This window comes from Gadus chalcogrammus, chromosome 23 (genome assembly GCF_026213295.1).
Source record: "Gadus chalcogrammus isolate NIFS_2021 chromosome 23, NIFS_Gcha_1.0, whole genome shotgun sequence".
In the NCBI taxonomy this organism is placed as follows: Eukaryota; Metazoa; Chordata; class Actinopteri; order Gadiformes; family Gadidae; genus Gadus; species Gadus chalcogrammus.
The window spans coordinates 4,747,777-4,760,925 of NC_079434.1; the positions used below are offsets into that span (position 1 = coordinate 4,747,777).

The window sequence follows — 13,149 nt, forward strand, 5'->3', positions numbered from 1 at the left end:
AAAGTTGGCAATTTTAAAGATAATTTTGTGTGTCAAGAAAGTCACAGTTTGTCATAATACTAATACTGAATATGAGACTGTTAAAATTGAGTAATTAGAAAAAATTGCCTTTGTAACTTTCTCTCAACACCCTGAGCCGCTGAAGCTAACGTGTACTTGTGTACTGAGCGGTTTCACACCAAACTAAATTTTGCTTCAAAGTTTTAAGACAAACATCAACTCTCTTGATTTGAAAAATTATCCGTACATTTCAATGAACAATTTCAAGGATAGGCTCATCATCACAGAGATGAGCACCATATTATCGTTCACAAGTTATGGACACAAATTAAAATGACCATTCTACAGAAGAGGATTAGGGCCACATAGATTTTTAATTCAGAATTCTGAGATTAAAGTCAGAATTATGAGAGTAAAGTCAGAAATTGAACTCGAAAAAATTTGGCCCTTTCTTCTACTTGACCCCCTCGAACCCTTGCCTACTTCCGATTTATTTGGTCAGCTCATGGTTCCCATTCTGTAGGCCTATGTCACAAAAAGACTCTCACTGACTTGGTTCCTTAAAGGTAGCCTCTAAGGAACTCCCCTTCTTTAGCCTGTGAGCTTAAAATCAAAATTCAGACACTAATCTCAGAAATCAGCCATAGTTCTCAGAATTCTGGCTTTAAACTCAGAACTCAAAAATAATGGTGGCCCTAATGCTCTTCCGTACCATTCAACTATTTTTCAGGTATCAGAGTGTGAGACTGGTCAGATGTAAAATAATTTTAATGCAAAAGCCTTCAAAATAATTTCTTTGTGTGTTAGTAGCAATTGAGTGCATAGTGCACAAAATTACAATTACATGCACTTAAACCTGAGTTTGTACCAAAATACACAATAACAGTCTACAAAAACGAAAATAATCATCTATAAATTAGTGACATTAAAAAAGCTCACAAATAACAAAATTGGTAAAAGAAAATATAGATTTTACGGCAAAATCAACCCCTAAATATAACATCAAGTAAACACAACCAACCAGGCACGTTTATTGTTTTAACAATAAATAGATAAACATCAATGAATAAATATAAATAAATAACCAACAAAAACTATAAAAACGTGATGATCATTTGATCTGTAATGCTTAACATCGAATAAATATTATACTGTATTATGTATTGTAGTTATCTAGATATGCGATGGCAGTGTGTTGTGTTGTTTTCAAGTAGGTCATGCATTGGACTTTTCCTATATGTGTGTGGAAAAAATGGATATAGAATAAGCATAATGTAGCCACTCTGAAATAATAAATTTGATGATTAATTGCGAAGTTGGTGTGAAGGTCTACAGGTTTGTTAAACAGCACTATCCTTGGAAATCTGTAAATTAGCTGAGCATCTAGGAATGCACTCGAAAAGTCCAAAAGGTTACGTCCTATGTCCTATTCCTTCCTATTTTTCTTGTCCTTGGTGGAAATCGTCATGTTGTTGTGGACGTGGGACTGTGTGGTGAAGAATTCTCAAGACAAAAGTATAATTATTTACAATTTCAAACACAAATTATCTTAACTAAAAAAATCATGGACAATATGGACATCTTCCGAAGAGGGACTACAATGGGCGCATGTTGAACTGCATTACAAAGGTTGGAAATTAAATAAGAAATTATAAAAAACTCTTTCACAAAAGTAAAACGAAATGGTTGTCACATTGACAATGGCTGCTGCTCACCCTCCTCATATTTACCGACATGAATCACAATTAGTATGAGTGATTGAAAATAATTGTCGCTCTAGTCGATCGTTTGTTTTCGTAAAGGACCGAATGGTGTGTTACTTTTACGCGTTTCAGGAATTATGGGACTTTATAATCTTTCATAAAAGATGGTCCCTTTGCTAAAGGAGAAAAGAGAGAGGGAGCATTGAAGCTACTTAGCGTTTAGAAGAAATCAAAAATATGTTATCACGGCTGCCACTAAGATACTTCGGGGTCCTTTCACCCAGTTAGGAACTATCCCATGTGAAAGAGGCTATTCGACCGCAGCCAATATCACTGTTGCACAGTTTCATGTAATTTTAAAGCTGAGGTGAATTCAGCTTTTCTCCCAACACATATTCAGTGCCCTTCTATCTCAAGAAAACGGGCGATGACTTAGATCGCAGGTATGCCACAAGGAGGCTCCCTGGGCAGCATCAGGCACTATTTCAACGCCAATCGCTATCGCAAGTCTTTCGACGTTTACAACAACAACAACGTTTACATGTAATAGCCAAAATAATGTAGCAGATATCTATTATTACCACACTGTACGCTGACAGTAATGGCGAGCGCTATACTCAGAAGAAACAATCTTCCCACCTCTGACCTGACATACTCAGACTGGAGAAATCCATAAGCTTTATTGGCTCCCACTGAAACTCTCCTTTTCAGGTAGCTTTCGGTCTCATCTCTAAAGCAGCCATGGTGAAAGTTGACTTAAGTTTAGGGCACGTTTGCCTAATTGGAATTGCTCTATGGCCTTCTTCTTCCATTACTGTGGTGTACCGGCTCTTGAATATCACACCTAGACGTTGTTGGTCTCGAAGAACATGAAATCCTGGGAAAATGAGCAGAAAAAAGTGGAAAAAAATATATTGTTAACTATTTTGCCCTTTGGCCATTGCAAGTGGACTCAGATACATCTGCATCTTCATCAAGTTTGCCTACACATACAGGCTGAGGGCAAAGGGAATTGAATCCAATAACTTTTTCCAAAGGTTATCTAATTACAATGGCCATTATTGACATACAATGCTAAAGATAAGTATATAATCAAATATGCCTTGGTTTACTATATGGTAGACCACGTAGGTCTACAATATAGTAAACCAAGGCATGTTTGATGATTATTATAACTGTATTCTACACAATATGACTGCATTCAAGGCTGTATGTTAACCAAATAAAAAGCAACGGCCCTACTCACGATGAGAAAACATGCCCCTATCATCGTGGCCTTCATCTTCACATCCAGGTCCATGGGAAACTGGATCCCAAAGTTGTCCGTATCCGTGAAAATCTCCCGCAGGAGTCCGGTCCACTGCTTACTGATTTTCCCGATCTTGCTGACCTCATCCATGGTCAGGATCTGGGGAGGAAGTTAGTAGAGAGTGAACGGCCATTTTTCTTGGAGGGGCATTGGAGATATGACATAGGCCAAGGGAAGAGTTCTGTAATAAGCCTGTAATAAGCCTGTCCAATCAGTTCAGAATCTTCCACGAGGCTAGGAATACCTATTGCTGAAGCTAAAGACAGTGTCATGATTTATAAGGAGATGGCTTTGGAGGGAGGCCTGGAGTAAGGGATGTTCTTTGGTTGGACCCTTCTTAAACCTAGCTTACTCTGGCTAGTTTCTCCACACTGCCTCCCCTAGCATTAAGGCTCTGGGTTGCTCACCTCGAAGTCGACGTCTGGCAGGCAGCTCCAGCCACAGAAGGGCCCGTTGATCTTCAGGACAGGCTCCCGGTTCTCATTCTGCACGATGAACTTTGGGGAGAAGGGGTGCCACTGCTGAAGCACATAGCCCACGGTGTTCCCTGGCGGGGCCTGCACCTCCAGCTGAGGAGAGAGATATGCACATTCATTGTAAAATGACAAATGCCGCCCTGCTTTCAAACTAGTAACTCATTTCAGCTCTAGAAGTTTAAAACGCCCCAAGCTGCTCCTAAAATAGTTGAAAACCAAAAGACGGTTACAATTATTATTTCAGCCACTCTTTGATGGCCTTTGCACGTTACCCCTTGAAATGATGACCAAATCAAAACTTTACAAGAAAGTTTACACCTTACAACCAATATTATTTAACTGCTGAAAATCATCAATCCTGGCTCATATACATACATGTTAGATACACCAAAAACACTAGTTTTGCGATTTGCGAAAATATTAAGAAGCTGGAATACGCTGAGATGTCTTCTCTTTTTTTATATATCTATTATTTTTTACCAATTTCTTAACGATATTCAAATATGTATTTCCTGTCTTTCTGATCATCTACTCATGATCACCAAGTGTTAGCCATCGAAAGACTCAGGAAGTGCCATTCTACCTCTCCATAAACATCCCCTAGTCTCGCTGCGTCCCCCACACCTAGAGCCGGTCCGCCAGGAAGAGGACCTCGTGGGGGCCTACCTCTTGCAGGCAGCAGGGGAAGCAGCAGGACATGCACTTGAGGGGCCGGCTGACGGTGATGATCTCGTTGCTGTAGTTGTCGAGCACGCGGATGGTGAAGGAGCGCAGCGGGCCGCAGCACTGCCGGCTCAGACAGTCGTTCTCCTCCACGGCGTAGAACACGTTCTGCCCCAGCGAGTTGCGCACCTCGTACTTGTTGTTGCTCTCGAAGCCCACCAGCGCTGGAGAGGGAGAGGAGATAGAGTTAGCTTTGTTTTGACTTACTTTGATTTGTTCTCTTTCGCTTTAGACACACACTGTCAACGTTGGCCCGGGAAAGGGAAGACTGGGACCCCCGGCTAGAGCTGCTGGCCCCGCGACCCGACCCCGGATCAGCGGTTTTGAAGATGAGGATGAGGACACTCTGTCAATGATAGATCTGGTCTTAAAGGTAGCACACGGTCCATCCTGTTTGCCTCAACTGTCTATAGTGTTTACTGAGGTGCTGGTCTTCTCCCAAACACAATCCTGTGCCACCCACATTTCCCGTCTGGGATTAATGAGGTACATCCTGGGTGTTCTTCGATAAGACACACTTATATTTATGGAGGTAGTCAAACTAACTTGCCTTCGATGAGTTCAACTTTCTGCTTGATGAGTAGCTGGTCCACCTAGAAAATCAGAGGAGAGATAAAACACATGTTTTAATTACTAATCAGGATGGTCAATTTCTAGACATAAAAGAAGAGATGAGACATTATTTGATATTTATATAAAAAAGAGAGATGTACAACTGATAATAAAGCCATGGTGAAAATAAAATAAATTTACCTGAGTCAAATATTCTAGTCCAGGAGGGCATCCAGGTATTCCAGGGGGGGGCACGGTATACATATTCATTTTGGAATACACTTTTTGATGACCTAAAATATACATGATTAGTATGTAAGGGATAACGTATAGAACCTCGGTCATTATCGGGAAAATAAGCCCCGACAGGGCTAACTGGTCACCGACGCGACTGTCTTGCTTCGCCCTGAAGGTGCTTATTTTCGATAATGACCAGCGACGTTCTATACATTATCCCGCTTATTACACGACTACTTGTAACAACAAAAAAATAACTTCACAAGTTGTGTCTTTTTACAATTACCATTCGTAGGGTTGATCAGCAAAGAAATAGTCTGAAAGACGTTGACGTCGCTTAGCAACCGAATACGCTGGGGTTGATAAGTTACCGGACTACTTACGGAGTGCTCTACTTTCCTTGACAGTGGTCCATTATACTTAGCAACGGTGAATTATCAATTATAATTCGCCACCGGAAGATGTGAAGGGCCCATGCAAGTGAACGGAGCGTTCCACGGCACTGAGAATACCCGTGTAGTAATAACACTTACAGTAATAGACTATTTTTGGAGTGGCGATGTGGCGCCATCTACTGTCTGTTCACATTCTGTACACAATGAAATGCGAAACGCTTACAGACACACAATGAATGTAAACAAACCAAAAACAATGAATACATTGTTTGTGAATTCACCAATGCATTCAGTTACACAATACACCACAGAAATACATGGCTCTATTTTCAGCCACTCCAAGCATAAAACACACTCCTCGGAACACCATCATCAGGGTTATATTTGGAACTTTGACTGGTTGTGAGTTTGCGAGCCAACTGAAATCCAATTACTATAGAGTAGGGGGCGCGCCTCTATGTAGGTCAAAATACACACATATCGTACGCAGTATGAATAGTGATCCAGACCATAACAGTTAATGCATTACCAACAGCGTTTATTCATGCAACTGGCCGCGATAGTGGCTGATCGTGTCACTAATATTTCGCTAGCTGACTAATGAATATTTCAAGGCTTCGTTGCGATGGCTGCAATGAAGCAAAACGTGCCCAGTAGTGTCTGGTTGGGATACGTTTTGACACCGAATGAAAATACCATGATATGATGATCAAGTTTTAAATTGATACGAATCTGAAAGTTAACCATTGCCGGAGATTATACTTACAAGTCAAAATATATTCGTCGGGATGGAAAATAACAGGCCACACCAGACAGTACCCAAAGCGTAAGAATATAAGTATAATCGCATTGGTTCGACGTCATTGTATATCCCCTCTCTCTACGCCAATGGCGAGGCAGGCCGAAATAGAATAACAAATAATTGTAGAAGCCTTTATACAATATGGTTCGAGCCCTATAGTCGAGGAATTGGACTATAATTAATAATTGTGCAAGAGTAGAAGCCCTTGACGTGGTATGACATGCCCTGAACAGTCAAGTGCAGGCCTTGACTGTTCTTGCCTATTGAACATTTAGAATATGAATTCGGGTATTATTTTTAGTGTATTATTGTATTTTTGTTTTTTCTGTGTGTAGCCCAGCGGTAGATACAGGCTACAGCTATGAAATAATGTCAATCGCCTGTTGTGGAACGGCGTATCAGGCGTACTCTTTGCGTTGCTATGAATACTTATGGCCACTGGAGTGCAGTGTTGTGCTGTCGAAGCCATGGTTGAGACTCGCAGTACCAAAATAGAATTTCTTACTGTCAAACAAACAGCCCCCCCCCCCAAAATGGATTTCCTTTCCCAAATGGATCTTAATTTCTTATGCCGATAATCATTTAAGGACACACAGAACCTCACCTCACACAAAGCTACAAGCACAAACACAGAGACACACTCCCGCTACGTCTTCTTGATATAAACGACATGGAAGCACGGGAGGACAATGCTTATTTCCAAATACAAATTACCTGATTTCACTGTGGTACACTAATGAGAACGGATGAGGACTCTGGTGTAGAAACGCTGACACTTCAGGCACATGACTAAAATGTCTTCATCCATTCATTAAAGTTACCTGACACAGTAATCTAAATCTAAAATGCTAAATGCTTTAACACTGACAACAACAAAAAAACATCTTTCGTTGAAACTATTATACTGGTAGTAATTACAAAACAGATTGTTTTGCTCTAACAGATCGAACAACACAATAGTCAATCACATTGTAAGCGAGACTGTTAACATGTAGGCCTATATGAGACTCTTAACATGTAGGCCTATATGAGACTGTTCACATGTAGGCCTATATGAGACTGTTAACATGAAGGCCTATATGAGACTGTTAACATATCGGCCTATATGAGACTGTAAACATGAAGGCCTATTAGGAGACTGTTAACATGTCGGCCTATATGAGACTGTTAACATGTAGGTCTATATGAGACTGTTAACATGAAGGCCTAAATGAGACTGTTAACATATCGGCCTATATGAGACTGTAAACATGAAGGCCTATATGAGACTGTTAACATGAAGGCCTAAATGAGACTGTGAACATGTAGGCCTATATGAGACTGTTAACATGTAGGCCTATATGAGACTGTTAACATGAAGGCCTAAATTAGACTGTTAACATATCGGCCTATATGAGACTGTAAACATGAAGGCCTATATGAGACTGTTAACATGAAGGCCTAAATGAGACTGTTAACATGTAGGCCTATATGAGACTTTTAACATGTAGGCCTATATGAGACTGTTAACATGAAGGCCTAAATGAGAATGTTAACATATCGGCCTATATGAGACTATAAACATGAAGGCCTATATGAGACTGTTAACATGAAGGCCTAAATGAGACTGTTAACATGTAGGCCTAAAAGAGACTGTTATCATGAAGGCCTATATGAGACTGTTAACATGAAGGCCTGTGATGATGAGAGTCAGTGCTGGCAGATGGGCTGTCATCCAGTGCTGGCAGATAGCCTGCTCATCAGCCGAGCTCTCAAAACAAGGTGATGCAATGGCTTTGAAATGGGGCCTCTGGTTCAGGTCCATCTGAATAAACACAGCGCGTGGTCAGGGGTCTTTGAAAAGGCAGTCAGGTTGTCTCTCTCTGAGTGTCCAGTTCCTCCCAACAGGGGGTCTTTCTCTGTGTGTTGCTGTATGTGTGTGTGTGTGTGTGTAGGTGTCTGGATGTGTGTTTGTGAGTGTTTGTGTATATGTGTGTGTGTGTGTGTGTGTGTGTGTGTGTGTGTGTGTGTGTGTGTGTGTGTGTGTGTGTGTGTGTGTGTGTGTGTGTGTGTGTGTGTGTGTGTGTGTGTGTGGGTGTCTGAATGTGTGTGTGTGGGGGGGGGGGGTGTGCAGCTCCAGGTTTCATCCAGTGCTTGTGTGCATCTTTGTAGATATATTCAGGTTTCATTACAGTGCTCGCATGATTGTGTGTATTTGTTTATATCTTTAGGTTTATCCAATGCTTGTGTGTGTGTGCGTGTGCGTGTGCGTGTGTGTGTGTGTGTGTGTGTGTGTGTGTGTGTGTGTGTGTGTGTGTGTGTGTGTGTGTGTGTGTGTGTGTGTGTGTGTGTGTGCACTCAGGTTTCACCACAGTGCTTTCATGCCTGTGTGTCTATTTCTGTGTGTATGTATGTCTGTGTGTGTGTATGGATGTATTTCTGTTCAAGTTTTATCACAGGTTTGTGTGTGCATCCAAATGCACACTGCTGTACTCTTTAGATTCTTACCTGTTTCCCCTCTTATTTCTTTCTCTCTGATATCCTGTGGGTGTGTTTGTGTGCATGAGAGTTTGTGTATGTATGCAAGTGTATATGTGTATGTGTATGTATGTATGTATGTATGTGCGTGTGTGTGTGTGTGTGTGTGCGTGTGTGTGTGTGTGTGTGTGTGTGTGTGTGTGTGTGTGTGTGTGTGTGTGTGTGTGTGTGTGTGTGTGTGTGTGTGTGTGTGTGTGTGTGTGTGTGTGTGTGTGTGAGTGTGTAAGTGTATGTGTATGTATGTGTGTGCGCGAGTGTGTGTGTCTCTGGTGAAGGTGGTGCTCTTTACCCGCCTGGGTAATCTTTTGTGCACTCCTAATGAGCTTGTCATATTCGCCGCATAATGAGCAGCCTGAAGATGAATGTAGAGGAGCCTCCATTACAGCCGCTTTCATCCTCCTGTTCATTAGCTTAGCATAAGGTTACAATACATTACTTCTGCCCCAATCTTCTGCGCATGTCCGGCTATCGGGGCCATGTGTTACCTTGCTAATGCTAATGCTCATTTGCCACCGGGACACATGTGTACAGCGCAAAGCGCGCAGACAAACGTTAGCAGCGCGGGGGCAGGCCATCGGGCATGTCTATACCGTGACCTTTGACCCTGGAAATTTGCATATCTCTATCAAGGTCGAGGAAACATCTTTGAAGTGTCTTTGGTACATTGTGTCTTTAATTTTTCGAACGTTTGCTGAATGAAAAATGAAAAACAGCATAATATTAGGTGTCCGCGTCTGTCTCAAGCAAACATACACACACAAACACACACACAGTGTCTCTCTCTGTCTGTTGCAAACACACACACACACACACACACACACACACACACACACACACACACACACACACATACACACACACACACACACACACACACACACACACACACACACACACACACACACACACACACACACACACACACACGCACACACACAGATTCACAACATGCACTGTATGTGCTAGTCCAATAAATTACCAAATATATCACACTCGCTGCTTTTGATATTCTGTGTCTTCACCTCTACTCTCCCCATAAGCCCACCCCCTCTCTCTCTGCACATGCACACACTCACACACTCACAGATCCCCCCCTCCCTCTCTCTCTCCCTCCCTCTCTCTCTTTTATTATTTCTCCCTCTCCCCTGTCATGGGCTTTGTTTGCTGTGCCTTTCCATGGGGGTTATCTGTGCGAGGACAGTATGCTTTCGCCCTGGCACAGGACCTCAGTTTCCACGGCAACTTTATAATTGTTTTGGACGCGTTCCAGTGCACCGCTGGATACCGCGGCGTTATTGATGTCAAAAGAAACATGTATGAAACGAGGAGATGTGGAGCCGTCCATATGGCTCTGTACACAGCTTCACACAAGGCCGTTTAACTCTTTGATTGTATTGTTTTTTCAATGGTTATTTTTTTTGCGTGTGTTTGTCTGTGTGCTTGTGCGTGTGCGTGTGCGTGTGTGTGTGTGAGTGTGTGTGTGTGTGTGTGTGTGTGTGTGTGTGTGTGTGTGTGTGTGTGTGTGTGTGTGTGTGTGTGTGTGTGTGTGTGTGTGTGTGTGTGTGTGTGTGTGTGTGTGTGTGTGTGTGTGTGTGTGTGTGTGTGATACCTTGCTGAATAGAATCTGCTTGTGTTGCATGATACTCCAGAATTAGGTTGCATTTTTTCATGTCACAAAGACATAATGGCAAGTGATACACACATTGGAACATGGCATTATTTCCTCTGGCACCATTCACGCCGTTAAGTCATTTTCACAGTATGTATACGGGTTCATCATGCAGGCATATACCAGCGTTGTAGGCCTATACCCATTAACACAATGCATGTCTAAGCCATCATCTGCGTATGAATTTGCTTTCTGCAAGAGATTTCGAATTCCAGCTGATGTCTAAAGACACAAAGAGGTTGGATGTATTTTTATTCTTTCTTCCATAATGTACGAATTTTGATGGTTAGTCAATATAGATGTGCGTCAAAACAGGCAGACATTTTTACACAGTGGAGACCGGCACAGCATTCACCTCAAGCGTTGGGCTCTAGTCTTTGTTTTGACAAACGATACTTTGAAATTGTATTGTACCCCACCTCTCTTTCGCTCCCTCCCACTACTCACCTTTTCTCTAGTCGTTCGCCCTTAATCTTCCACTATCATCTTTGAATGCAAACACCCCTACACACACACATATACACAGACACACACACACACACGCACGCACGCACGCACGCACGCACACACACACACACACACACACACACACACACACACACACACACACACACACACACACACACACACACACACACACACACACACACACACACACACACACACACACACACACACACACACACACACACACACACACACACACACACACACCGCATGGCCTCACAGCACCCCTGGGCCCCGGGCCGTGGCCGCATTAACAACGACACAGCGACACTCATTAAAATAACATATAGTGTCAACAGCGCTACGGCCCCCAGTGGATGCACACCCAGCGCTCCGTCTTAAACGCGCCACTCCACTGCCGCGTCTTTACGTCGCCGAGTCGCTCTCCTGGCGGGGGATTTGTCTCTTTTTTACGTTAAGCTCTCGCGGTGCAGGCAAGTTTCCGCGCGGTTTTATTGTCGAATAAGTGCAATAAAAATAAAAAAAAACGTGAAATTGTCTTCTTCTGACTGATCTTTTCATTTAATTTTTTCTCTTCCTCAGCCCCAGCCATCTCAGCCTCTGACGCCCCCCCCCCCTCCTCCTCCCCTCCCTCCATCTTTATAATTTATGACCTGTGAGAAGGAACCCTGTGAGTGAGAAGTGAGTGAGACTGGTGTGAAAGCCCCTGAATAGAGCAAGGGCCAACATGCCCTCCAAACAACACAAAAGAGGCAGTCGCAGCTGGTTTGGAGGCAGCCGGCGCTACGAGTCCACTGCTTCTACTGCTGCGCAGGACCAGGGAGACGGGCGCTGCCATGGCCTCGCGAGAGGACCGAGTTACTGTCGCTAAATACTGTAACGCATTCCTGAGCGCCGCAGGCCTGCGTAAATCTCTCCCTGTAAATAAGTGTCACTTTAACGGTTTGAATGCCTTGACTGCTGCGACTGTTGCTTTAACCGTTTCATCATGCATGTTTTATTTTATCGTGGGAAAAATGATTAGGCATTGTAGCATTAGACAGTTTATAAGGCAACAGTGACCTATTCTGGCCAATGCTAGCTGAACAGCTACTTCTTTGCCTGAGATCCATGGGTTTACTTTTTGCTGATCTTTTTATGCCACAAAATGTCTCACATCTATCCATGTTGTGCAGGTCAGGATATTGGTATTGTTCTATTGCGATTGTTGTTTGTTGATTTGCAGAAATAAGTATGACAAAGGAACATCAGAGCTGAACAAGGCCTTCGAGAAGTATAAAGAAAAAATACACAATCCTTCCAGTCCACGGGGTACGGCAAAAAAAACAACAACAACAAGTCATCTTCGTAGAACACTTGATCATTCAAGGCAGGAAAGGGGCGGGGCATGTGGGGGCCCCTACCCGGGGCCCCCACAGGAAAATGTCCCCTGAGTTTCTCGTCAGTCTGCAGTCAAGTGCTGGTTGACTAACTGTCAACTGCAGCTAAAAATGATTTCAGAATCTGGGGTTAGAAGTTCAACGCACTGCTTTCCTCCCCCGGACTGGGGGTGGGGGATGTGTGGGGGGGGGGGAGACTGCTGTCACCGGGAGCAGGGTATGTGATGATTTATCCTCTCCTGTACAAGCTCTGTTTGGCTCCCCGTTCCCCCTATCTGCTCCTTAGTTTTACACTCTAAGCCATTAGCTCGCTAGCCCCACATGCAGCACACATGTGAGACGCTTTTCAGGGAGAATACGGTGCCTTTTGAAATAACTTCATTCTGTGAGCGAGTACGAACAAAGTATACAGCCGAACTTCTCTGTGTGTAAACAGCGTTTTTGCATTGTGTGTATCTTCTATCACACGTGCCTCTGTTGCTAAGGAGTTGGTGTTCAAAAGGTTGGATTTTGATGCGGCGTAGACTCACTGAGAATTATGTTATTTTTGGAGTTTAGTTTGGCTTGCGAATACGCATGTTATGAAAAAACTCAGTTTGTTTGAAAAAATGCAATGCGCTCAGCGCACAGACACAAACAAAACAATGGCTTTTAAAGAAAATATGATGCATTGACTGAATTGAATGAAGCAGTGGCCCCTTCTGGCTCTCCTCCACTCCCCTCCCGTTACTCTCTCTCTCTCTCTCTCTCTCTCTCTCTCTCTCTCTCTCTCAGAGAGAGAGAGAGAGAGAGAGAGAGAGAGAGAGAGAGAGAGAGAGTTTGGAGGCCATCTGTGGACAAGAAGCCATCCGCCAACACTGGGGATCACAGAGGTGTTATTTTTCAAAGCCGGCCCCTGTCCACCCCCTACCGGGAGGGG

At 43.3% G+C, this 13,149-nt stretch overlaps 1 protein-coding gene across 1 annotated transcript; it reads right to left on the minus strand.

Moving 5' to 3' along the window:
• Nucleotides 1-576: 576 nt before the first annotated feature.
• si:ch73-206p6.1 (phospholipid scramblase 2) lies at nucleotides 577-6,259 on the minus strand. The gene is made up of 7 exons (XM_056584090.1): nucleotides 6,162-6,259; nucleotides 4,965-5,056; nucleotides 4,762-4,804; nucleotides 4,155-4,375; nucleotides 3,420-3,581; nucleotides 2,950-3,111; nucleotides 577-2,580 (listed from the first exon to the last, which is right to left on the minus strand). The coding sequence occupies exons 2-7, from the start codon at nucleotides 5,031-5,033 to the stop codon at nucleotides 2,548-2,550; spliced, it is 690 nt and encodes a 229-aa protein (XP_056440065.1). The 5' UTR covers nucleotides 5,034-5,056; nucleotides 6,162-6,259; the 3' UTR covers nucleotides 577-2,547.
• Between the last annotated feature and the right edge of the window lie 6,890 nt (nucleotides 6,260-13,149).